Raw genomic sequence first — 25,409 nt, 5'->3', positions numbered from 1 at the left:
CTTGTGGTGAAAATGTCCTAACTCCCACTCCAGTCCTCAGTGAAATGCAGTATGTTTGTAGCCAAGCTGCCTAGGCAGAGCAGGAAGGTATTTACTAGCTACACATGGCAGTGCTGGCTTCTTCCAGCGCTGTGCACCGTTAGTGTTCAAAGCTTAAGTCTAGACTGGGTTTCTCCTGACATCAATCATTCCTGGATGGGAGGGCACTGGAGCAACATTGAGGCTGGCTCTGCGTGGCTCCCTCCAGGGTTTGGGCAGAGGAGCCAGGTTCCATGGCAGGGCCATGTCATGGGGCTGCCCCGGTCTCAGCAGGTACTCTGCCTCTCTCTGCTGCATCCCCTCTGGGCCCAAGGGGTTGTCACTGGGCAGTGAAGAGCGCCTCCATGTGGATGGTAAAGGTACATGCACCAAGTCCCTATTCTCATCCCGGCACTTATGGCTTCCTTCAGTGACAGCCAGCTGCACCTGCTGTTCCACGATACCAGTGCCCGATTCTTCACAGGTCCCAGGTACAGCAGGTGGTCTGTCCCCAGCTCCAAGCATGCTTCTCTCCACTCCTGCTGGAGAAGACAGGTGGTTAGAGAAGTGGTTCTCAGGAGAGTTACTGCTGACCCTTAGATAAGTCAGGGAAACTCAAATGCGTGCCAGTTACAGCAAGAGATTGCTGAAGGGCACCCTCCCCTCTGCACTGAAAGAGTGGGCATGGATAATAATCCAGAGGCAACTGCCCCAGCGTAGGCTCTGCCCTGCCCCTCAAGCTCTTGCTGCTACAGGAATGGGAGTTTCTACCTGGTCACGTGCAGGCAAATGAAAGCATGTCTGGGGGGTAAAGCTCAAGCTGCACTACCTACCCCGACCAGCAGGGGGCAGGGGGTTTCCTCACCTTTGCTCTGGCCTGGGTGGCTCAGATGACTCAGCCTCTGGTTCAGCACCTGGTTTGCCCACATGGAGCGGCTCAATTCTTTTTCCAGCACGTGGATTCTTCCCTCAAACTGTAGCTTGCTGCTGGCCAGCCCCTCACCCATGTGCTCTACCAAGAGAAGGAGCGTTATTACAGGCTGTGGGGCTTGGAAACCGCGCTGCAGTTGCCCTGCAAAGGGTCCATGAAGCGGAGGAGCCATTGGGCCACAGAACTCCATCATGGAAGGGTTAACTAAGGCAGGGGTATCAATGAGCCCACTTGGCTTGAGGGAAGAACAGGGTCCATCTCCATGGGCATAGGGAGACAGGGGCGTTACCTTGGCTCTGCTGGAGCAGGAACTGGATGTTCTGCTCGTGCTCCTTCTGTTGCAGGGTGAGCTGGCGGTCCATCTCCAGGCGCTGGCGCTCCACAGCTACCTCCAGCCAGTACACCAGCTGCTGTTGCTCCTCCAGCTGCATTTCCAGCTCAGAGAAAGCAATGTGCTGCCTGTGCTGATCCTCTCGCAGGGTCACCACCTGCCCCGGGCCCAAGAGCAGGCCACATGTCAAACTCTTACTGAAGCTTGGAAGCTTCACTCTTCCCCACTGATCAAGTTAGTTTCTTGCTAAGGAGCAAAAAGGGCTTGGTCTTCAATAGAGCCCAGCACTTCCAAAGGGCCACAGCTGCCTCACTGCCACCAGGGGGAGCCATGCAGCAGCTGAGAGCAATGTCAGGTGGCCAGCTAGAGCAGAGCCAAGCTGGGGTACCCAGCACTTCTGCCCCAGTCAGAGTGCTTGCAACACTGGGGGCTTTTGTGTCATAAGGAAACCAGGCTACAAAAGGAACAGAGGGGGGCTGCCCCCCTCACAGTAGAAAGCCAGCAAAGGACCAGGACTCCTGGACAAAGGTACAGCAGAGAGCAGGAGGGAAGTACCATTTGATTAGACACCACGGTCCCAAGCTGAGCGGAGGGCTGGGGCAGGGCACCTATCTGGATCCTACCTTATCGAAGTACTTGCAGAGCAGAGCTCGGGTCTCGGAGGAGGAGAGGTAGCTGAGCTTGGCCATGAGGTTCATCTCGCACTGGGAGAGCAGGCTGGCTGAGGCCCGCAGGACCCGCTGCCTGCATGTGATTGATTCGTTCTTGTACTCGATCGCAGCATCCAGAGCCTCAATAGCCTCGTCCAGCTGGAACAGGATCCGCTCTTCCTGCCGCCCGGGGGGGGGAGGAGGAAAGGAGCTGCAGTTACTCCTGGGTTAGAATGAGGGGGAGCGGAACCCACCCAGAACAGTCAGGTAGGTGATCTGCAAGCTACACCCGGGCTTCAACCCTACCAGGGCCCCCCCTCTTATTCCACTCGTATCCAACACACACAGAGTTCTGCCAGTGCCCCTTACTACAGACGCTGGCCTCCCCCCACAGATCTGTCCAGCCTCAGGCCTCTTCCAAGGCGACAATTGTATTCAACTGTGCTAGATTTGGAGCGACTGTGATGTGCAAAAATCAGGCCCATCACAGTCTTCTTCCATGTGACCAACATAGCTCTGAGGCTAGGCGCACAGCCCTTTGCTAGACACCCTCTCACTATCTACACGAGCTATGGGGTGGGCCCAAAAGGCAGCTGGTTACCTCCGGGGATAGCAGGGTGCCCTGGCGCAACTTGTTGTCTATCTCCAGCCTTTGTTTGAGCAGCTGGTCCTTCTCCTGGCGCAAGCTGTTGATCTCCTGCCGGATCTGCTGCTGATCGTGGGCGCTGCCATGACGGAGCTGCCCGTTTTTCTCCGTCAGCTCCTTTTCCAGGAGTTCCAGGCGGCTGGACACCCGCACGATGTCATCTGTCAAGGCCTGGAGGAGCAGGAGGAACAAGGCCTCACCTGAGCATTTCCCCAAGGGAAACCCAGCCCCGCAACTGCCCTCCACGACACCCATGCAAGCCAAGGGCAATTAACCCAAACCACCCCCCAAGCCACAGGGAGAGGAGATTCCAAGGCAGGAGTTTAATGGAGAGGCCGATGTGGCTCAGATTAAAGGTCAGGAGAAGGCAGAGTCAGCAGAAGTCACACAGTGTAGGCACTATTCTCTACCCCAAACTCTGCTGATGCTGCCTCAGGCCAGACCACAGCCCTGACCTGGGGGTCCTATCCCCAGCCCCACCAAGGCACCTCACTCCTGCAAGCGTAGGGCTAACACTCTCCCGCTCCCCATTCCCCAGCAGGTGCAGCTGTGTCCAAGGGACCTCCCGCATCCCACCTGGCTGGAGCGGCGTCTCTTGTTCTCCAGGCCATTCTTCTCCTGGAGCAGCGCTTCCTTTTTGGCCACTATGGCTTCCCGTTTCCTCAGCTCGTCCTCCAGCTCATCCAGGGCGCGACGCTGCTCAAGGACTTTGTCCATTTCCAGGTCCAGCCACTTCTTCTGCTCCTCGATTTTCTGATGGAAAGAAAAGGAGAGAGGGAGAGGATGGGGGAAGGATGTGGTCACTGACAGGAGGGAGGTTAGGTCTGGGGGGGTGGAAGTTTCTACTAGCTGCTGCTCTGGCCCCATCACTGCAGATCTGAATGCTTCACCCCTTAATGGAATTATCCTCACACACCCCTCTGAGCTAGGGCAGTGCTCTTAACCCCAGTGTACTGAGGAGGAACTGAGGCACGCAGAGGTTAAGGGACTTGCCAAAGGGCACACAGGAAGTCTGTGGCAGAATAGAGAATAGAACCCAGGTTTCCTGAGTAACAGGTTAATGTCCTAAGTGCCTGTCATCCGTCTAACAGACAAGGCTTCATCACAGCTGCTCCATGCCCCAGCCATTTGGGATTACTGGTGCTCAGGAGGGTCCTGGCTAGGACAGGTCAGTGCACTTCAGGTCCCAGGAATATGTGGGGCTCAGAGCAGAGGCTGCATGTAAGCTTTGCCCCATAGGGAAGGAGGATACAGTGAATGTTAGGGGATGTGGGTCAAGCTCAGTCTGTCCTTCCTGGGGGGGCGATTCCAGGGACAGCTGCCAATCAGGGCATGGGGGCCAGACACCTTTGCTGACATTACCAATCTGGTGCAGGACTCCCTTAAGTGCCTACCCCATTTGAACAGACAGGTCACCGCTATGTACCTGCTGCTGCTCCAGACTGACCACAGAGCCATTGCTGCCGCTCCTCCGTTTCCTCTGGAAAGCTGCAATCTCCTCCGTCTTGATGCGCAGGATCTTCTGATGCTGCTCATGCTTCAGTTCCAGCTCCTGCCCAGCAGGGGAGCAGCCGTTAGTTTGGGGGTGAAGTGGGGGGAGAACAGGTTGATCCTGAGCCCAGGAGCTCAGACTGACAGACGGGGCTGGAGCCCTCACAGCCTCAGACTCAACTCATTGGGCCAAGCTGTTACTCCAGAAAATGCAGTACAGGCTCCCCTCGGCAACCTGCTGCTGGTGAGGACACACGGACACACACCAGCGCTACCCTCTGCCCTTGGCTGGCACCCTGGGATCGAGCTCTTACCTTGACTCGGTGCTGCCGCTTGTGCATCTCCGTCTCCAGGCGGCGTTTCTGCTCCGTCTCCTCACGCAGGCGTCTCTGCAGCTGCCCCTGCTGCCGCCGCATCAGCTGGACGTTCCTTTCCAGCTCCCGCACCCGCTTCTCGCTCTGGGCAGACAGTGACACCAGCCTCTCCGTCACTTGCTTCTTCTCTCGCAGCACCTGCCATGGGATGGCTGCCCTTAGACTTGAGGCCAGGAAATCGGATACCACCCGGCCCTTCGGAGAACCCCTGATAGCCTTTAGAGAGAGAGCGCGCCCCCAACCCTACTCCTTTGACAACCCCACAGACACAGGAGCCACAGCCCGGGGCAAGCAAGCTGTGCTCAGCCTGCAAGTGCTTCAACTCCTCCCAGCTGGGACAGAGAGGCGAGGACCCCACGCTCACACTGACCCGGGCCTTGCTCTGGGCTGCCGCAACCCTCGTGCGATATTCCTGCAGTTTGCATTTCTCTCCAGCGTCCTGGGGCTCCTTCCCCTCCAGTTCCTGCAGCTGCTTCTGGCCACTGCTCAGCTCCGCTCGCACCTGCTCCGCCTCCTGCTCCAGCTCAAAGATCTTCTGGCAGTACTGTCTGTTCATGGCCTGGGCATCCTTGCCTGAAACCACCAGGGAATCCACACTGTCACCAACTGCTCTGCCCCCTCCCGCCCCCGCTCCCTTCCAGGCGGCACAGCAATGTCAAGGGCCTGTATGGACCTGCAGCTTCAGGCATTCGCCAGCCCATCAGGAGCAGCAGTTGTTGCATTGGGACACTGGGCTGTGCCAGAATAGCCTCCGCAGGGCACGAGCTGGTGCTGTCCCGGGCCTGTTGCACAGGTGCACAGACAAAGAGTCACTTCCCTTCCCTGGGGATCAGATTTCCCACCTCGCCCCACCCTTCTCTTGGCTCATCCGGCAGGAAGCCCCACTGCAACATACCACTGCAGCATACCCTGCTGGTCTGATCTCCAGCAATCCCTGCTCTAGCTTTTGTGACAGCTGGTCAGAGTAGATGGGGCTGGATCCTGTGACTCCTCCCCTTCTTCCAGTCAGCACCCTTCCTTACCTCAGCTCCTCCAATGAGGGAGCTGGAGGAGAAGCCAAGAGGAAGGATCTCAACCAGCAGGTGGTGGCAGAAGCAGCACTAGCGTGGACAGAGGGGGAGCGAGATGGCTGAGCGGGGACTGTCTTATACTGCATGCAAGGGTTCAGTCGGTATTTGCTGAGGCCAGGCAAGCAGCTGGGCACAGGGCCCACTTCCCTGCTGAGGAGAGAGAGTCCCCTTGCTAGCAGTAAGAGCAAGCCCCACAAGATGCAGGCGAGCGTGGCCCAGATCCAGGGAGTGGGGCTATGCTCATGGTAACAAGTGGGGCAGGGAAGGTCACTCAGCACACTGCGAACCTGGCCTAATGGGGAAGGCACACAGGGAGGGAAGCAGAGTTGGAGGAACAGAGGGAACAATGTCCCTCCAGGAGAGAAGACAGGCAGAGATTCAGCACCTCCTCCCATAGGTGTAATCCCAAGAGCCCCCAAGCCTCCCTGACAGGAACATCACCACACCAGCAGCTCTGCACCTGTCTTGATGAGCTCTGCGATCAGCTCCTCCTTCATGCGAATGTTTATTGCAAGCTCCCGGATCTTCTGCTGGGCTTGCACCAGCCGCCGCTCCGAGTCCTTCCCTGAAAGGCCTTCCCTGGGACCAGCCAGCTCCCTCCTCCTGCAGGCCTCTGCAACACAGAGCGAGCCTGCTTCAGGACCTCGCCCAGGAAGCTGCCAGCCCAAAAGCAAGGTGGAGAGGGGACATCAAGCCAATAATGCTGTGGCCCAGATCTGGTGGAACGCTGTCCATGGTTGCTCTCATCTTTAATACACCGCTACAACCCTCAGAGACTACAGATCCCAGCATGCAATGCTCCATCTTGAGAAAAGCGGCTGGGCCACAATTTGCTCTGGCTGGGCCACAATTTGCTCCGTTCTGCACTAGTCATGGTAGCCCTCAGGCTCTGGCCTAGGTTGAGCAGTCTGGATGCCCCTGCACCACCTTTCTTTTCCAGAGCAGAGCACATGGCAGCGGTGAGGAGCCCAGCCAACAGGGGCTGAGGGCATCACCAGCCTTCAGAAGATTTCCCCCCACCCCGATACAGTCTCCACTTACCTTTGGGCAGCTCCGGGGGCTCCTCCTGCATGGGCAACGAGTTGCCTCTGCTCTGCTCCTCACACCCCTTGCTGGAAACGTCCTTCTTGCTCCAGCTTCGGATCCCATTTCTAGAATAGCAGCAAATCAGTTTAGCTGGGTGCTGGCTCAGCTACAGCTGAGGGAAGAAGGAACCTGCTCCAAGCCTGCCACATGGCACTAGCCCAGCAGAGAGGGACGAGGCTGCCCTTGTGCTCTGTGGGAACGGGTTTCAGAGGGGCTGGGATCAGGAATGAAGCAGCAGACTCAAATCCATCTCAGTCCACTTCCCAGTGAACAGGTGCTCACATTCCCCAAGCCAGCAGTTGGCCAAGGGCTGAATGGCCCCAGAGATGGAGCTCACCTCTCACCTCTAAAAATGGCCCCTCCAAATCAGGACCGAGATACAGAAGGAGGAAGCTTGAACTGCCCCGGCCTGTGCTGTGCAGGGTGGGCTCAGTCTCCGGGGCCATCAGGCCAGCACCTCTACCCTCCGCCAGCACCAGCCTCGCCGAGCAGTTAGACACTAATCTGCGTTTGGCCATTACAAACACACGCGCTTTTCCTGACTCTTCCGGTTTGGCTTCTGTAGTTCTACAAGTGCCTCTCGGGCTTAGGGGACATGGCACCTGCATGGCTAAGGGCTCCGAGGGGGCTCATTTAGAGCCAGCCCAATTCCAGGTGCAGGAGTCTCTGGCTGGCGGTGGGACAAGTCCTTAATCAGGGGAAGCAGACATGGTGTTCAGTGAGCGGCCCCGGCCGACGTTCCCGTGTGTGCAGCCTCCACTCACCTGCGCTGGCGCAGGGACCGTTTCTGCTCCCCCTCTTCCTCCCAGGATGGCTCAGAGTCCTCACTGCTCTCCCTCATCTGCATCACGTCTTTGGCCTCCAGACCGCAGGCACGGCTTTGGTCCTCCCCCAGGTGGGATGGGCTGCTGCTGAGCTGCTCGGGACAGAGGAGGGGGGTCATGCACGGAAAGATGGACACACTGCGCAAGGGCCAGGGCTCAGGAGGGGGCACTGAGTTATAAAGAGGGGAGACAATGTGGAGCTCAGTGGCTTTGTGAGCAGGGCTGGTGAGTTCCTGGACCCAGCCAGCTGCTCCCAGCTGTGCAGCACACAAGGCTTTACCTGCAGCCTGGGCTCGGGATTCGATTTGTAAGTGCTCAGACTTGGTTGAAACCAGTTTTTCCCCAAACTGAGCAAAGGCTCCACAGCAGGGAGGACAACACCCACGCCTAGGGCCGAGATAGAGACAGACCGTGGGAAAGGCCAGCTCCTCTGGTCAGGGGAGCCAGACCAGAAACCAACCCTTCCCAAGAGCAAGCACCCGTGGAAATGACTTCCACACCCACCTTTCCACAATGGACTCTCCTGCTCTGGCTGGTGAGGGGCAGCCTCGACTGGACCAGGCTGAGGCCATGGGACCGCGCAGTATCCAGCGGGGCCGTGTGAGGTCTCTGGGCGAGCTCCACCAGGTGAACGTTTTGCAGCAGCTCGGGCCCCTGCAGGTCTGGCATCGCCATCTCCAGGCGCACGTGGAGCTCTGAGATGGCATCCTGCTGCTCCTGCAACTTGTCGCTCTGAAAAACAACGGAAGATGGGGTTTCCCCCACGCGTCTCTCAGGCCTGCTGCTAGCACATTAGCAAACAGGACATGCTGCACTCTCCCTGATTGCCCGCCCCCGCTGTCTGTGCCATCCAGAAGAGGGGTGGCAGATTAATAGGAGAGATGAGATAGGCAGGGAGATTTGGCTGGGTTTGGGGAGTGTGTGAGGGGCACTAAAAACCCAACAGGAAAATCCCACCCCAGAAGGGAGAATCTACAGCACAGGCCAGGCAGCATTTGAAATTAAAGGCTCTCTAGCTGGGCCCATTCTCTGAGGAATAAAGGTGTGTGAAGGTTGAAAAGGGAGCAAGTGTCCCCAGGAGGGTGCAGGGAGGGTTTGCCCATCAGGACAGAGAGGTGCAGATTGCAGGCAACAGGAAGGGGAGGGGACGGCTGGGTCAGAGATTCCCCTGGGTATGGGCAGAGGCCAGCAGTACCTGCAGTTTGTACTGCTCCATGGCATCCTCCAGGGCAGCTAGGAAGTCCCGGTTCTCCTCCTCCAGACGCTCCACCTGTCTCTGCAGCTGGGCCAGGTGCTCGTCTCTGGCTGCCTCACGTGCTTTCTCTGTGCTCACCTGCCCCCAGGGAAGGGAAGAGAGACGGCATCAGTAACCCTCCAAACGTCACTGTGCTCCTCTCCCTGCCCCACTCGCGGCACAAACAGGTATGTCTGCTGTACGGTGTCTCACCAGTCAGACACAAAGACCGGTTCACTCCTCCCCGAGTGATTGGGGTGACAGGCCCGAGGGGAAAGATGTTATTTAGACCGTTACTAAGTCAGGCTGCACTGGGAGGAAAGAGTTGCAGTGCTGGCCATTCCCTCTGCAGGATGTGCTTCCCCAACACACACACTCCCGCCCCGACTGATTGAAATAACGTCTCTAGCTCTACAGCCGCTTTCCCCACCAGAGGAGTAGGGACGTTCCAAACGACATTTGAAGCTAGTTTAATTTCACATTTAAAAAAATCCCACTGGTACCCAGCCACCATTCTGCCTCGCTACCGTCTGCCAGCAGGATCCAGGCTTCTCCCTCACTCCCCGGCCACACTCCCTGTGTGGCTGCTGCTTTCCACCCCAACAGCAGCTGCCTTTCAGTGGGAAGGCAGACGGGAGGGACCTCAGAGGGATTGGGAAGCTTTCCTAGTTGATGTCTGAGAAGCACTTTGTCCTCTGTGGAGGACGGGGACTGCTGAGTTATTCAGAGGGAACCGAAACTGAACCTACGTCTCCCAAGTCCCAGGCTAGCCCTAACCATTGGCCCATCCTTCCTCTCTCATAGGGAGTACTACTCCCCTCTACCCCAGGAGGCTGCGCCCGCCCACAGATGGGCTCTAATGAGGGACTAATACAGAGACAACCTCATCTCATTCTCTGCTTTCCCTCTGTCAGTGCAGCTTTTCCTTTACTGTCCTCCCCAGGGGCTTCCTAGCACTCTGCTCTAGCACCAAGCATCACCGCCTGTGTAGCCTGGCCTGGGGCAGGCGATACCATACTGACACTTCTCACTGCCCAGTGCCCAAACAAGGCTGACACCCCAATACCTGAGTCCGTGGCAACTTTGAGCCTTGTGCCTTGGGGCGCCGATCCTCTGCCGAGGTGCTCTCAATGCCACTATCCAGTCCAGAGGCAGAGGTCAGCTCGCTCCTCTCGCTCTCAACCGCACACAACCACTCCTTCACCCGCAGGATCTGCTCCACGGTCAGGTTGCTCTCCCCCTGCAGTTCCATCAGGAGCTGGTAGGCAGCGTCCGTGCATGTCCTGTAGTGAGCGCACTCTGCCAGCAAGCGGTCCGGGCGCTCTTGTGGGCACCGCTTGGCTGTGTCGGAGCGGTTTATGATACGGGTCTCCGAGCGGTGCCGCTGCTCCAGCGCCCTCTGCAGGTTCTTTATTTGAAGCTGCAGCTCCTCTACGTGCTCCGTCTCCCTGCGGCAGTTCACCATGGCCTTGTTCTTGATGTTCTGAGCTCGGCTGGCATAGTTCAGTGTGTTGAGACTCTCATCGAAGTCAGAGGAGGAAGGGCTGACACAGGCGATCATGACAGTCTGGGCATTCCCCCCAAGGGAGTCTTTCAGGATCCTAAGGAGAAGAGCGGAGACATCAGATCAGAGCTAGGGGCTGCAGCCCACACTACAGCAGACATGCCAGGGGCTGACAGGGTATTCACAGCACCACCCCTCTGACAGGGTAAACCCAGGGGTACAAAACGCTTTACCATCAGCTCAGTGCTGGGGAAAGGGGCCAGGACAACAGCCCTGAGTTGCTGTATGTTCCTACGGGAGAGGGAGAGCACAGCCTGAAGCACTGCAAGCATCCCTCATACTGACCTCTGGTGAAAATGCCTCCAGTGCAGCAGCCACTTCTGGGGGTAAGAGGGGCTCCAATAACCTCTGCTGGGCATGCCAACAAGGGGGCCGGTTATGTGATCCTGTCCGGGCTAGGAACTAGACTGAGACCACCTTACTTCACACAGGCCCCAAACCCCATCTGATGGGAGCATCTGCTAGTCACTGCTAAGCAGGAACGGATAGGAGCCTCCATACCCCACTCCCAGTGCCCTGAGCCACAGCAGCGCAGGCCACCCAGCCTAATGTTTTACAGTGAAGCAGCATTGGAACAAGCTGGACTTTCACGCTTATCCTTGGCTCCCTGCTTCTCAGCGACCCCTCCAGCCAAACAGGATGGACTGACAGGCCTGGATACCTGTGGCCTTTTGGAGAGATGGCCAGCTGACCCCTTCAGAACCAGTCAGAGAGCCTCCAAGTGAGAGCAGCAGGGACAAGAGACCTGGCAAATTCAACTGTGGCAGCCACCAACCCTGACTGGGCAAGGGTGGCCAAGACCCAGCCAAACCCCTCGGCATGCTGGGAAGGAGTAAAGAAGGCTGGTGTCCTTGCTACGGGGCTAAGAGAGCACCAGCCAGATGAGCAGAGTGATGTGGGTGGCCAGGCACCATGGGGTACCTGGTGATTTTGGAATCCCTGTAGGGAATGTGGCTGCATTTCCTGCGGGGGTCTCCCAAGGCGCTGATCACATTGCCCAGAGCCAGCAGACCACTGTTGATCTGGATACTCTCCTTCAGGCGCTCCCCTGTGTTTCCAGTCTTCACCACCCGCTCTGAGCCCGCTAGGTCCACAAAGTGGAATTTGGAAGCCAGGACTTGGCCGGAGGCCGGAACTGAGGCCCTGTCGTGGAGGGTGAGGTGGGTGAGCCGGCCAGCACCGCGCCGCTGCTCCATGGTTACTGTGAAGATGGTGTGCGAACGGCTCGACTGTGTGTTGATGTGGGTGGCTCCCGTGTGCTTGACCGTGTTGCCCATTTCCAGCAGGCTCAGGACCTCATCCAGCCCCTCCACTTCTGTTTCCTTCACCCCATACAGCACTGCAACGAGACAAACACGGCAGTGACGGCGCTGGAATGGATACTCACACACTGCCAGGGTAAGCCACACAAAGACAGCTAGGATGTTCAGCGGGGGTGGAAGGGCAGTTGGGACTCTCAGAAGGGAAATCTGTTTCCTACCCAAAGGGTTTTCCTCCAGTCAGCAGGGTACACCGGTTTGTTATTGTAGGGTTGCTTGAAAGGGCCAGACTGTACACCCAGCTAATTCATCATGGGCCACGCCCCCGCATTCAGCCATAGGCATCTATTTTAAGCAACCAACGCTGGCTCATTTGTTTGGGGGACAAACCCTTCCACCCCAGCCTCACCAAATAAATAATGGGTGTAGCACAGATGTAGCGTAGCAGAAAAATGAGGTTGCTTAGCTACCCTTGGGAACAGCCCCAGGACTGAAATGTTGGTCCCGATCGCATATAATCCCTTTGGAGGCCTCCACAGCATACCCCGGCTGAGCTTCTCAGAGCCGACGGTGCCTGAGAAAGGCGAGGGGCCACAAATCTCAAGTGTTGCTGAAAATGGAGACCTGCACCCCGAGGGCGTCCCTTTAGACCCCTTCCATGCCGACTGCTGCCCTCACCATCACATGGTGCCGCTGGAACCCAGGAATTTCAGAGGGAACGGACCAGAGACACCAGGCAGCAGAGCAGCACTGAACTAAGGCTGGTGTCTCATCCAATATTGTCCTAGCAATGCCAAATGCCCTTCAAATATTCCACTAGCCTAAGAGAATATGTAATCCGGAGCTGCCCCTACAAGACAGGGAACCCACCCCAAGGCTAGTGTGGGTTTGTTTGGCCACAATTACTTTCTGTGCATAAGGTAACTACTGGGCATGTGGCTAGTGTTCAAAGGTGAGAGCCCAGTGCCGATGGGGCTATAGGAAAGCTCTCCTTGTACTGTTCAGCAGAGCCTGCTAGCCAAAGTCAGCTGCATGGACAGCGAGTGAGATCTCAGGCGCCAGGAGACTTCCTTTTGCCCCCACGTTAAATGGCCACCTGTGAAATGCATTTCCAGCCCCAGGGGACCTGTACAGCTGAGTTACTGAAGATGTTGGAAGGGATGTTGCTCCACCCACATTTGGAAAAAAAGGCCCTTAGATAAAGCCTCACAGCTGGGACCCCCCAGTCAGAGCACATGTTATGCCCCGTATTCAGTAACTGCATGCTATAGTAGCCAAAAACCTGAGTCCCAGCCGTGGTCACCATTCATAAGTTTCAGAGTAAGGACTGGGGGAGAGTAATGGAGGCAATCGCTTCTTTGTCAGGGCAGAAGCAAGGTGCACTGCTTTGCAGGAACACGCGTCCAGCCCTGGCCACGGGAGTCAGTCCAGGAGGGGAGTCTAAGAGCAGTCACATGTACCAATATTGCCCTTGTCGTCCTCACGGATCTGGATGTCCTTGCTGGCCGTTTCCACTTGCAGCAGGTCCTGGAACTCCTCCTTATACACCTCCAGGTAGGAGACTCTGACTGTGTAGTCAATCAGGTCATTCTCATCAATGAGTTTGAAGGTCTCCGCCATGGCACGTGGGATGATGCCCTGCTCATCCTCATTGATAGAAGCTGGCAGGGAGAGACAGACACAATCATCAGAAGCAGTGGATGCCCAGAGAGCCAACTCCAGTGTGGTGTGCAGCAGGGGGCAATCAAAGCAGAGCACATCTCATGCCGCAAGGACAGTATGCCACAGGGACCAGCCTCACACCATCCCGTGTGCTCAGCAGTGAGGGTCCATATTAAAGGCCCCAAGGAGCACTTCTCATAGGAGGTCCTAGGGTCCTTGTCCAAAATTCCCCTCAACCCACTGTTGCATTCCTGCTGCCCTTCACCCAGAGATAGTGCATCTTAGGGTATGTCTTCACAGTACAGTTAACCTAACCTGGGTGTGAGTGTTCCCACAGCCAAACTATGCCCATGTCCTCACTGTTTCTGCACTCGCCCTTGTGTCTGGAGGCACTGCATGTATGGAGTTGTAAAGTGCTCTCTTAAGGAGAGAAAAGTAAATTATAATATCTGTAGGTCGCAACCATTATGGCTGAGGCTGAAATGTGATTGCCTTTGAATCCAGCACCGCTCAGAACTTTCTCCAATAAAAAAAAAAAGTTCTTCTGGGCTGAGAATTTCTTTAAATTAAATTAAGTTTTACATTGATTTTGGGGGGGGGGGGGGTCCTCCATCTTCCCAAACCATCTGAAGTTATAAGCCTCAAACTTGGCATGAAGACTCCTAACTGCAAAAGAAGAAGTCAAGCCAAACTTGAACACATAAAAGCAATTTGGTATTTTTATAGCTATCTTTCTGCACATGCACAGTAAATATTTTAAGGAGCCTTAGGTACCAAAACAGCCAACCCTTCAGTGTAAAAGCATTTATGGGAACTGAACAGCAGAAGCTCAAGAAAAGGGGAAAAAGGAAATTGCAACAACAAAAACCTACAATGAAATTAAATGCAAAACTCCTTCTGTTAAGGCTGAATTAGGGTATGTTACACTTAAACAGCTATAGCAGTACTGCTGTAGCACTTCAGCATAGACACTTGCTACAGCGGCGGGAGGGTTTCTCCCATCGGTCTAGTTAATCCACCTCCCTGAGAGGCAGTAGCTAGATTGATGGAAGAATTCTTCCATTGACCTAACACTGTCCATACTGTGGGTTAGGTCGGCATCTCTGAGGGGTGTGGATTTTTCACACTCCGAGAGATGTAGCTATGCTGATGTAAGTTTTTAGTGTAGAACAGCTCTGAGAAATAAAGGAAGCAAGGCTCAGGGAAGTCAAAGGTGAAGACACCCTTAGAAAAATCACAAAACAATCTCCTTGCTTGACCTTCCCAAGATAACCAAGTGGCAACCATACTTCATGGGCTGCTCAAACACAGTTATTGATCTCAAGCCAGTGGATGAATAGTTTTGCAAAAGTTACATCAGGTTCCTATGGGAATATTACATCAGACACAGAAAAATACTATGTATGTGCAGTGTCTAGTTTTGCAGCTAAACGTAAAGGCTTACTATCAACTGGGCACCAGAAAGAGATGCGTCCTCTCTTGGTACAGGTGCAGGACAAGCTGAGGAGCCTTCGAATTTCCTCAAATTTTTGCCTGCTTCATTTCTTAGCCTTGAGGTTGCACTATCACCAGCTTTTCATGCTATTATTACTAAACTAGCCCAAGAAGTCCCATCTGCCCTGCTCACAACCAGGCTCTGGGCAGTGGATGGAGGAGGGAACCATTGCTACACATGCATCAAGGGGGGACAAGACTAGGAAGGTGCTACTTCTCCAGATACTCACAGACACTTGCTTCCCCAATGGTGTAGGTTTTGCCCGAGCCTGTCTGGCCATAAGCAAACACAGTAACGTTGAAGCCTTCAAAGAAGGCCTCGACCAGCGGCTGCACGCAGGCGCCATACACCGACTCCTGGTTTGAGGATTCAGTGAAGACAGCATCAAAGTGGAAATGGCGGTTACGCCCCAGGGTCACCTCGTTGGTCTCTGGGTCTCCATGCAGGCAGGCCTCGTGTCCGTGCAACAGCTCCTTGGGCAGCAGGGGTCGAATGCGCACAGCCACTCTGACGGGAGTCTCCTCAGCTCGAGGCTGGGCCTCAGCTTTCAGACCCATGGTCAGCAATCGCAGCAAAGTCAGGAGAGCCCCAAGTCAGGTGCCGGCACCATCTCTCTGCCCACATGCTGTAAGGAGAGACGCTGGGTTAATGTAGATTCACGCCAGCAATTGCCTCTGAGCAACCATCGAGAAAGGTTCCTGATGATCTGATTGAGGGATGCAGAGTGGAGCTGGAAAAATACCCGGATCCAGCTACCCGGTGTCGGTGCAGGGCTAAGACCTACTGTACATTTACTAGAGCTTTATCCAGTCTTGTTTCACACATCCTTTAGTTTTGGAGCTCCCACACATTTCTTGGGGGGCCATTCCCCAGCCAGCTCAACCCCAGAGCCAGGACTTTATCCCCATAGTCAGTCTGCATTTCCCCATTGTGAATCTCCTCCAGCTCCCCAGGCACAGCCTGAACGATGCCTCCCGTCCCTGGAGTTCATCCACTTCACCTTGACTCTGTCCTGGTGACATGTGGGTCACTCCCTTCCCCCACTCATCTGATTAAAATGGGGATAGGCTGGGGACATGGGCACAACTGGTCATCTGTGCCTCTTGGTGCCACCTACCAAGGCCTCTGGGCACCACCACTAACCAGGAGGGCAGCACTCTCCATAACTACCCAGGGCCCTAGCAAATCCCCACCCCCGCAGGTACACACAGACCCTTAAATCTCCCCAGGGGCTTCGGGAGGGTGGGGGGAAGTGCTGCCCCACTGAGCCAGCTGGAGACAGGAGGGGTGCCCTGAGTCCCTCCAGATGGGAGAGCGAGGTGGGAGACGAGGGTCACCACACTGATTCCAGGGCAGTGGCGGGGGGGTGGGGTGATGCCAATGGATCCTGGGGTGGTGGGTGTACCATGCTGGGCCCGTACCCCCATCGCAGGGCACTGAGCCCCCTAGGGTGCTGGGCATGACGGGGTACCGGGCTGAGCCCCAGGGAGGGGGTCACCGAGCGCCCCAGGGAAGCCCCGCCCCGCGGCGCTGAGCCCAGGCAGCCCCCGCACTCACCCCGCGAGCCGGCCGGACAATAACAAGCCCCAGGCCGGGCGGAGGGGCCTGGCGCACGGGGATGGCGTCAGGCGCGCGCCCCGGGATGGGGGGTCTCGAGTCCCGTCCCGCCCCGCTAGCGCCGCCCCCACTAGGGGCGTCAACTCCGCCAGCCCGGCCCGTGCTAGGGCCAGTGTCCCCGTCCTGCCTTCCGGCCAGGGCATCGACATGATCCCCCCGCAGAGTCCGACTCCAGCGTCATCAGCCCCCCAGCCCTGCCACCCCCCCCCAGGGTCATCATCCGCCAGGGGCCTGCCCCCCCAGCCCTGCCATCCCTCTCCAGCAGCATCAGCCCCCCCCCCCGCCCTGCTAACCCCTAACCCCCCAGGGTCATCACTCGCCAGGCCATCCCTCTCCAGGGTCATCATCCCCCACCCCCCAGTCCTGCCACCCCCCTGCCCAGGTCTTCAGTCCCCACCCTCCAGCCCTGCCATCCCTCTCAGGGTCATCACCCCCCCCCATCCCCCAGTCCTGCTACACCCCCAGGGTCATCACCCGCCAGGGGCCTGCCCCCCCAGCCCTGCCATCCCTCGCCAGGGTCATCAGCCACCCCCCCACACCGCCCTGCTACCCCCCCCGGGTCATCACCCGCCAGGGGCCTGACCCCCCAGCCCTGCCATCCCTCTCCAGCAGCATCAGCCCCCCCCCCCGCCCTGCTAACCCCCCAGGGTCATCACTCGCCAGGCCATCCCTCTCCAGGGTCATCATCCCCCACCCCCCAGTCCTGCCACCCCCCTGCCCAGGTCTTCAGTCCCCACCCTCCAGCCCTGCCATCCCTCTCAGGGTCATCACCCCCCCCATCCCCCAGTCCTGCTACACCCCCAGGGTCATCACCCGCCAGGGGCCTGCCCCCCCAGCCCTGCCATCCCTCGCCAGGGTCATCAGCCACCCCCCCACACCGCCCTGCTACCCCCCCCCAGGGTCATCACCTGCCAGGGGCCTGACCCCCCAGTCCTGCCACCCACCCCCTGCCCTGCTACCCCCGCCCCCAGGGTCATCACCCACCAGGGGCCTGCCCCCCAGCCCTGCCATCCCTCTCCAGCAGCATCAGCCCCCCCCCCCCGCCCTGCTAACCCCCCAGGGTCATCACCCGTAAGGCCCCCCCCCCCCCTCCAGCCCTGCCATCCCTCCCAGGGTCATCAGCCCCCCTCCCCTAGCCCTGCTACCTCCCCCCCCCCAGGGTCATCACCCACCGGGGGCCTGACCCCCCAGTCCTGCCACCCACCCCCTACCCTGCTACCCCCACCCCCAGGGTCATCACCTGCCAGGGGCCTGCCCCCCCAGTCCTGCCATCCCTCTCCAGGGTCATCATCCCCCACCCCCCAATCCTGCCACCCCCCTGCCCGGGTCTTCAGTCCCCGCCCTCCAGCCCTGCCATCCCTCTCAGGGTCATCATCCTCCCCACTCCCCAGTCCTGCTACACCCCCAGGGTCATCATCCGCCAGGGGCCTGACCCCCCAGTCCTGCCATCCCTCTCCAGCATCATCAACTCCCTCACCCACCAGTCCTGCTACCCCCCAGGGTCATCATCCCCCCCCCCCCCAGGGTCTGCAGCCCCCCCCTCCAGCCCTACCATCCCTCTCCAGGGTCATCATCCCCCACCCCCCAGTCCTGCCACCCCCCCACCAGGGTCTTCAGCCCCCCCCCCCCCCCCCCAGCCCTGCCATCCTTCAGGGTCATCAGCTCCCCCCCCATCCTGCCACCTCAATCAGTATCATCAGCTTCCCCCAGCCCTGCCACACACCCCAACCAGTGTCATCATCCTTCCCAGTCCTGCCACTCCTCCCCAACCAGGGTTATAACCCCCACCAGCCCTGCCACCCCCCACCGCATCATCAGACATCCTCCTCCCCTCCACTCCTGCCACCCCTCCCCAACCAGGGTTATCACACACACACCAGCCCTGCCACCCCCAACCAGCATCATCAGACACCCCCTATTCCTGCCACCCCTCCCCAACCAGGGGTATCATCCCCACAGTCCTGCCATTCCCCTACAAGAGTCATCAGCCCCCTATCCGTGCCATCCCCTCCCCAGCTCTGCCAACCCCCACCAAGCCCTGCCACCATCCTATTCCAACCAGGGTCATCAGCTCCCCCAACCCAGCCACCCCCTTGGGATGGGGTGTGCCAGGCTGGGGGTGGTGTGGCTTGGGGAGAGGGGCCAGGAGCTGATGCGATGCCAACAGCGAAGGGCAGAGTTGTGAAGGGCCCTGAAGGGTTGGGGCAAGAAGCTTGAAGTTGGTGCAGTAGAGGAGGGGGAGCCAGTGGAGGAAGTCAAGGAGGTGGAGGTGACATGGTGAGAGTGCTGGGCAAGGCAGCCTTGTGGACTGAGGAGGGGCGACGTGGGTGAGATTGGCACAAAGACACCTCCTCAATTTGCCATCCCTGACAGGGGTCTGGGAGTCCGCTCAGCCAGTACAAATCCCCTCATTCTCGGCCCTGGTGAGAGGTCATGGGCGGGAGTCACAGGCTGAATGACCGCTCTGGACAACGGGGTTAATTGTGCTCATGTCACAAGTGAAATGAGCTTGGTGATCTCAACTAGTGAGTGTTTGGCCACATCACAGAGTCATTGCACATAACAGCACAATTAGAAGTCCCTGCTTGTGCGACAGACTAGGTCAGGGAGTGTTATAGTCAGGAATGAAGTGTGCGTGTTGGGGGGGCGGGGAGTTGGCGGCAGACTGGAACAGGAGTAGGGAGCTGCATGTCATAACAGATGTATCAGCAGAGCTGGGGGCGGGGAGCACTGGAATAGCAGGGGTGCTGCAGGTCAAGATCAAGGTGGCTTAGCGGAGTTATGAGGGGGGGGGGGAAACATACCTGCCTTCCTCATCAGAAACCCCATAATTCATCCTGTAAGAGCAAAGTGGGAAGAATGCAGCCCTGTGATGCTTGCTGGGTGAGGTACCATGGATGGATTGTCCTTCCAAGTGACATGCCCAATGCATGGAAGGAGCTGGCAGCCTGCTCAGCCGAGGATCCACTATAGGACATGGTTTGGAGAACAGCTGCTGAAGTCAGACACTCTTTAGCCCCATCAGGCTCCCCCCAGCCCTCCATTACTGCAGGGTCAGGTTTGGGGTCTTTCTTTTAGGATGATTTGATTGGTATCAAAGTTGGGATTTTTTAATCTTGGGAATCTTACAATGAATGGTTAGGTCTGTCGCTCTTGGTGTGTCACCCCCTGCAACCGTTGGGAATGGTATGGCCCATGCAGATTACTCCCTCAGTGAGGGCTAGAATAGGAAGAGACGGGAGTCATTCTACCTCTAACAGTGGAGAGGACTGGCAGACAGACAGACAGACTCTGCTGAGAGAGAGAGATCTACAAACGGTTCTCTGAATCGCTCTGCGCAGAAGTGCCAGCTTCACCCCAGACCACCAGCCCTTGATGGAGGTGTCCAATCCCACCACGCTGAAAATGGAAGCGAATGTGCTAGTTATGGGAGCAGACAGCGTGGGCAAATCAGGTGAGAACTTTAATCACCAAAGGAAGAGCAGGGAGAACATGGAAAACTTCCTAGCTGGGAGATCCCTGGAGCTGGGGAAAGCTCCCCCAGGGGAAGGGATATGACTGTGAGCTAGATCTTAGGGACTTTTAAAATCGAACTGGACGAAGCTTGGAGAATACGCTGTAGGGAACAATCCTGCCATAGCCAAAAGACAGCTGAGATGGGACCTGTTTGGTCTATTCCATCTCAAACAGCTGTGATTCCAAGTGGGAAAGCAGAGCGCATCCTCTGAGACAACAAGAGAGTTTCATGATGGGTATGTTCTGTAAGTGAAAATGCTTCCTAGTCGGTTGCAGTCCATTGAAATGCTGGTTTGGGAGAGTTCCTGATCTATTCATCCTTTCTTAGCAAACTTGCTGGTTGGACAATGTGTGAAATAACATACAGAGATTGTTCACCCACAGCTCAGTGAGAGTTTAATGGAGACAGAAATGGAGAGATGGCTCCATTGCAGAGCAGGCTGTCCACACCAGGCTGTGGCTGGCGCTGAGCTGGGCTCAGGGTAGTAATCGCTCCGCTTGGGTTTGCAAGGGAAGAAAAAAATGTCATTTTAAATCCTTAGGTTGCCCTCCTCCCCCGTTCTCTTCTTTGTAGCCTTGACGGTGCGTTTCCTTACCAGGCGATTCATCGGGGAATATGGAGACATGGGTGAGTGCCATGCTGGGGGCTTGCGTGTTAACTTCCCCTTGTCCTTGTGGGGTGTGAATTTACCAATTTGGAAAAGTCCTGATTTGCGTGACTGGTTCTCTGTGTGGGATTTGGCTGTTTCCTGAGCCCCCTCTTTTCCTCTCCAGGGCTCTTGCCTGCTACCTGCAGGCTTAAGGGTTAAATCTACTCATTGGAACCAGTTTGTGCATTTAGAAGCGTTTCTTGTAGAGATGTGAGGGGCTCCTGTGTGACCCGTGTGGGGCAGCTAGTGGGGACACAGGTGCAAGTGCACTGACTGAAGGACAGGAGGGAGATGGACACCCCGGCAGGTTGGGTTACTGGATGGCAGACTCTCTGGCTGAATGCCAACATGCTAGGTGTGGCTGGTGCCTTATGTACAGCACAAAGGCCGTGGTCCTAGCGCCCTGGAGGCTGATGTCCCACCTGGAGGGGAGGGTGTGTGTGCAGCAGGGAGGCAGTGGGTGGCAGGGTTGTCATCGAGAGGACACGGCTCTCTGGTTGTCTGTGATCGATACATGCAGTGATCTTTGTGCCTTTTGGCAGAATTCATCTACAGCCACAGCCTGGCAATGGAGGGCAGAGAGATCCACGTCCACATATGGGACGTCCCCTGTTCACAGGTGAGGGGCCTCTGCTGCTGCTGTCTCACATTCTTGCCCCAAGGGAAAACTATTCCCCTAGCTAAGAAAACCCAAAGACAAACCATGGACTTGAAGCATCAGCCAGACTGTAACCCCTGCTTCCGACTCTCCCCAACCATGACTAACCTTTGGGCCAACCAGCTGGCAAGTGGGCAGCTTGCAGGGATGGGGCCTCTCTCATGCTTCCAGCTGGAGGGTAAAGGCCTTGGGACAGCAAAGACTGTATTCCCAGGCTAGCACCCGTGCAGGACTTGCCACCCTGCTCCACTAGTCCCCAATGGGAAAGAAAGGGGATGAAGCAGCAGCTAGCTCAGTACTCGACCTGACTGAATGCCCCCCCCCACCCCCGTACTGGTTCAGTGGACGTGGCAGGGAGTTCCAAGTGAGGTCCTAAGCTGAGAACGCCAAACTCGTATAACCTGCAGCTAAAAGCCCTCTTTGCTCCATGCGATGCGAGGTGAGGATAGTAAGCCTGACTCTAGTCTCTTCCAAAGGGTTCTGGCCTAGCCTTGGTGGGCTCTGCCAGGTATCGCTTCTCCCCTTCCCTTTACTCGGAGGTTGTTGCTCTTCTCATTTCCCCCCCACCTTCCCTGTTCTCTTCTGCCCACTCGAGTGTTCCTCCCTGGGGAGGATGTGACTGCCTGTCCAAAGACGGGGTGTGCTGCATCTCTGCCAGCATGGAGTCAGAAGCCTCCAGCTGCTCTTGAGCCTGGATGCTTTGCACAGAAGGGCAGTAAGTTGTTGCTAGGTGCAAGCACAGCCTCCTTGAACCAAACTGGTGAAAGGGCCCCTCCCCACCCCTCCTGGGAGTTGGAGGTGGCTGGGTTTGGGTGTAGGTTAGGTGATAAAATCTTTACCTTTGGGTTATGGGTGCCAGTCTAGTTTGTGGCCCTGTGCTGGCCAAGACCAGAACCAGTCTCTCTCCTCTTGCAGCTGGTGTTTCCAGATCGGGGTTGATGTGACTGGCAGGGTTACTACCCAGCTGCAGTTGACCTGTATGTTGTTTAAAGGGGAGCGTAGGAGCTTCCGTTTCCAGCCCAGCCAGATGATTGTGTGACCTTTGTCAGCACTAACATCCTCCCCAGAGACTCACTCATTTATCAAACTCCACCCCATCTTCCTGTCCCATCTCGCCTTCCCTAGGACCGGCTGGATGAGAGCTCTGCCAAGGAAAAGCGACTCCAGTGGGCAGATGGCTTCATCCTGGTCTACAGCATCTGCGACCATGCCAGCTTCAGCGTGCTGCGCCCCAAAGTCCAGGTCATCAAGGCAGCCAAGGAGGCTCTAAGCCAGGAGAAGGTGCCCATCGTCATCGTGGGCAACAAGCGGGACCTGCACCACCGGCGGGCGGTCTCCAGTGAGGAGGGCCGGCTCCTGGCGCTCTCCATGGACTGCGAGTTCTATGAGGTCTCTGCAGCTGAGGCCTATCATGGGGCACTCATGGTCTTCCAGGGGCTGGCGGAGCGCATCTGCGAGGCCAAGCTGGCACTGAAGAAGGGCACTGGGATCCGCAGCATTGTCAAAAGCATGTCGGCTGTGTTTGCTCGGAAGAGGACGAGCACACTCTGAGCTGGAGCCTGTGTGTTACTTCCCCATGTGCTGCCAGCTGGAAACACCAGAGTGCCCAGCCTCCTTCACTAGACTAACCCCTCCTATCCCAGTGACTGTGAAAAGAGCCATGTAGTCTATCTGGGGAGTCAAATGGATTCCCCCCAATCTCACACCTGAGAGCCTCAGGAAAATGGCTGAATCTGCCCCTGCTAACATATATACCACTGCAACCTGGGGCCTTTATAATTCAACATGTAGGAGTCCATACTGTCCAACCCCAGGGGGTTGGGCCCTATTATACAGTTACTAGCATGGTGTCCAATCTAGCTATAAATGCGCCACCCCTTCCCTTGAGGAGAGGGTTCCTCAGCCAGGTAGTCTGAATTTTATGTATATTACAATATCATCCAGACACTCCAGTCAGCATTGGGGCCCCATTGTGCTGAGCTCACAGTCTCTCTTAGTTTTCACTCTGCTAAAGAAGTCCCCTCCCTTCCCTAATATTGGAAAACACCAGAGCATCTTTCTACTGCTTCTGGGAGTATCTTACCTCCCCCAGTTCCTTTGGTGGGGAGCTGCCACTTCCTCTCAGTAAAGATGAGTGGGAAGGACCAGCTGTCCCCTAGCCCTCCGTTCCAATCTCAGCTGGGAATCTAGGAGCAATAACCTGGGCATGTGGCTGTTTGTGTCTGTTTTAGGTACTTATGGTCTCTATCACCATAATATCTGAGCACCTCACAAGACTGCTGTGAGGTGGGGCAGTGCTGTTAATCCTATTTTACAGAGGGGGAACTGAGGCACAGACACATTAAGTGACTTGCCCAAGGTCACACAGAGTCTGGTAGATAAGGGAATTGACCCCTGGTTTCCAGAGTCCCAAGCTATTGCCCTGACCCGTAGACCCTCCTTCCTTCCCCTTCACAGGGAGATGGTACTGGGTAATGCTCCGTGTAAGCCTCTCTGATACTGATGTGGTTCTGGAGTGGCTAGTGGGTGCAGTCTCCATGTACAGAGGATGGCATCTATATCTGCCCCTTGGTGTTTCTCAGCATCTCAGATGTCTGTATCTTCAGCTGACACCAAAGCCCCTGGGATTCAGGGAACGTTGTCAGCCTCTGGTTCTGTCCCTCTTCTCTGTGCAATCTCGACCAGTTACTGAGCTGGCGTTGTCTGTGCCGACCAGCTCCTCCCCCCGGTTCTTTTGCTAACAGCAGAGGTTTCTGTTGTTTAAACAATGCATTGTCCATGCATATAAGATTGGAGACTTGGCTGGTTTCCAGGACTCCAGACTCTAGCGTGGGATCCCGTGTATGGTAACCCGGTTCCTGCTGGGAGCCACAGTTTGTCTGCCCCTAGATGGTCACCGGGCAGGGCCTGTGAGTTAAAGGAAGGGCTAGGTTCTCCCCACAGATGGGCTGAAAACCAGTAAAATTCCTCTCTGAATGTGGAGCGGGGTCTCTGCTCCTTCTACCCCAGCCCCTCCCCAGCACCAGGGCTGTAAAGGTTGAGTGTAAATAACAGGGTGCATCTGTGTAAACAGTGATTTCTACTGCAATAAACCCCCTTTGTATAGGAAGCTCCTGGCTCATCACGTCTGTGGTTTCTGTGCAGGGGAAGGGGGAACTCACCTCTGGAGGAGGTGGCTGAGGAGAACTGCCTTTTGGCCTAGCCTGCCCTCGAGTGTGACAGACCAAGGGCAGAAATCTGGGCACCTGCTGCAATTTGGCTAAATCTCCCTCTTGCTGTAGTCCCAGGCCCTTCACTATTAATCCAGCACACAGTCAGCTCAAAGTATCTGGGTGAACATGTGCCTTTTGCTGGCAGCCCAGCTCATCCAGCCGGTTTGATAGCTGGACAAACTGTTCTTTTCTCCCTTGGCTTTTGTACGCGGCTCCTGGTTTGGATCAGAGTGCTATGGAGCAGCATGTATATGATGAGCTGTGGGGGATTATTATTGGATTGGCATTGCAACGCGAGGGGCTCAGCCCCTTAGGACCGTGCCCCCCAACCTTGTGCTGCTGCGTGGCACTAACTTGTCAGATTTGAAATAGTTTTGGGTTTCAAATCAAACCTGTGAGAGCGCTGACAGAAGGCAGAGCCTGGCTCGGGCTAGTTGTTGCAGCGCTGGAGGATGAGTTGGACTGTCCCTCTGTCCACACTTACAGAGCGGGGCCCATTGCCTGGATTTGCAGAATCCCCAAATGTCTTGGTCCTTCAGCTCTCTGGGTCTGGCACTGGGAGCCAGGGCTCTGGAAAGCCCAGCTGTAGGAGCGGTTGCTGCCTGAGCTTTTCCCCATACAGAGGAGTGAAGAAACACTGTGGAGTGCACGCTAGGGCAGACAAGGCAGGAATCTCGTGTCCCTGCTGTACAGCAGCTCAGCAGAGAGCTACAGTGGGAGCATGTTTGCCTGCCTATGGCTGGAAGGTGGCCACAGCAGCTCCCAGCAGTGAGGACAGGACAGGACAGCTACATCTGGCACTGCCCTCTTGTTCCAGGTCTGAGTAGGTTAGTCACATCAGTCGGGGCAGCCCCAACCCTCCTGAAAATAGTCACCCCTTCATAAAGACAGAGAGCTGGAGGGGAGGAGCATCCCCAGCTAGGCCTGTTCCCTCCCATCATCTAGTGCGTGGGCTGGGGATAAGGTTGAGGGTGTGGGCGAGGGGCATCCCATCTGATAAATGAAAGGGCCCAGCCTCCAGCCCACTGGCGGTTCAGACCCTTCTCTCCCCTCACTGACACCCTGGCACAAACTCCCCTTTGCCTAAGGCCAGGAAGTGTAGGGCACTAGCCAGCCTGACA

At 56.6% G+C, this 25,409-nt stretch overlaps 2 protein-coding genes across 2 annotated transcripts; one reads left to right on the top strand and one right to left on the bottom strand.

The window, feature by feature from the left end:
- Positions 1-159: 159 nt before the first annotated feature.
- On the bottom strand, positions 160-15,192 carry KIF7 (kinesin family member 7). The gene is made up of 18 exons (XM_065412127.1): positions 14,865-15,192; positions 12,939-13,139; positions 11,141-11,558; positions 9,722-10,256; positions 8,617-8,754; positions 7,926-8,153; positions 7,362-7,513; positions 6,553-6,662; positions 5,972-6,124; positions 4,812-5,014; positions 4,382-4,579; positions 4,003-4,128; positions 3,153-3,329; positions 2,532-2,747; positions 1,904-2,110; positions 1,239-1,437; positions 884-1,030; positions 160-560 (listed from the first exon to the last, which is right to left on the bottom strand). The coding sequence occupies exons 1-18, from the start codon at positions 15,190-15,192 to the stop codon at positions 160-162; spliced, it is 4,137 nt and encodes a 1,378-aa protein (XP_065268199.1).
- A 4,393-nt stretch (positions 15,193-19,585) lies between these two features.
- LOC135885091 (ras-related and estrogen-regulated growth inhibitor-like protein) lies at positions 19,586-22,627 on the top strand (the record flags this gene model as incomplete). Its single annotated transcript, XM_065412721.1, has 4 exons — positions 19,586-19,706; positions 20,343-20,396; positions 20,961-21,037; positions 22,202-22,627. Coding segments are annotated over 4 exons (678 nt in total), but the record flags the coding sequence as incomplete, so codon positions are not given.
- Between the last annotated feature and the right edge of the window lie 2,782 nt (positions 22,628-25,409).

Source organism: Emys orbicularis, chromosome 10, assembly GCF_028017835.1.
Source record: "Emys orbicularis isolate rEmyOrb1 chromosome 10, rEmyOrb1.hap1, whole genome shotgun sequence".
Classification (NCBI taxonomy): Eukaryota; Metazoa; Chordata; order Testudines; family Emydidae; genus Emys; species Emys orbicularis.
The sequence above is the reverse complement of the archived record's forward strand: the minus strand, read 5'-3'. Positions and strand labels throughout refer to the sequence as shown.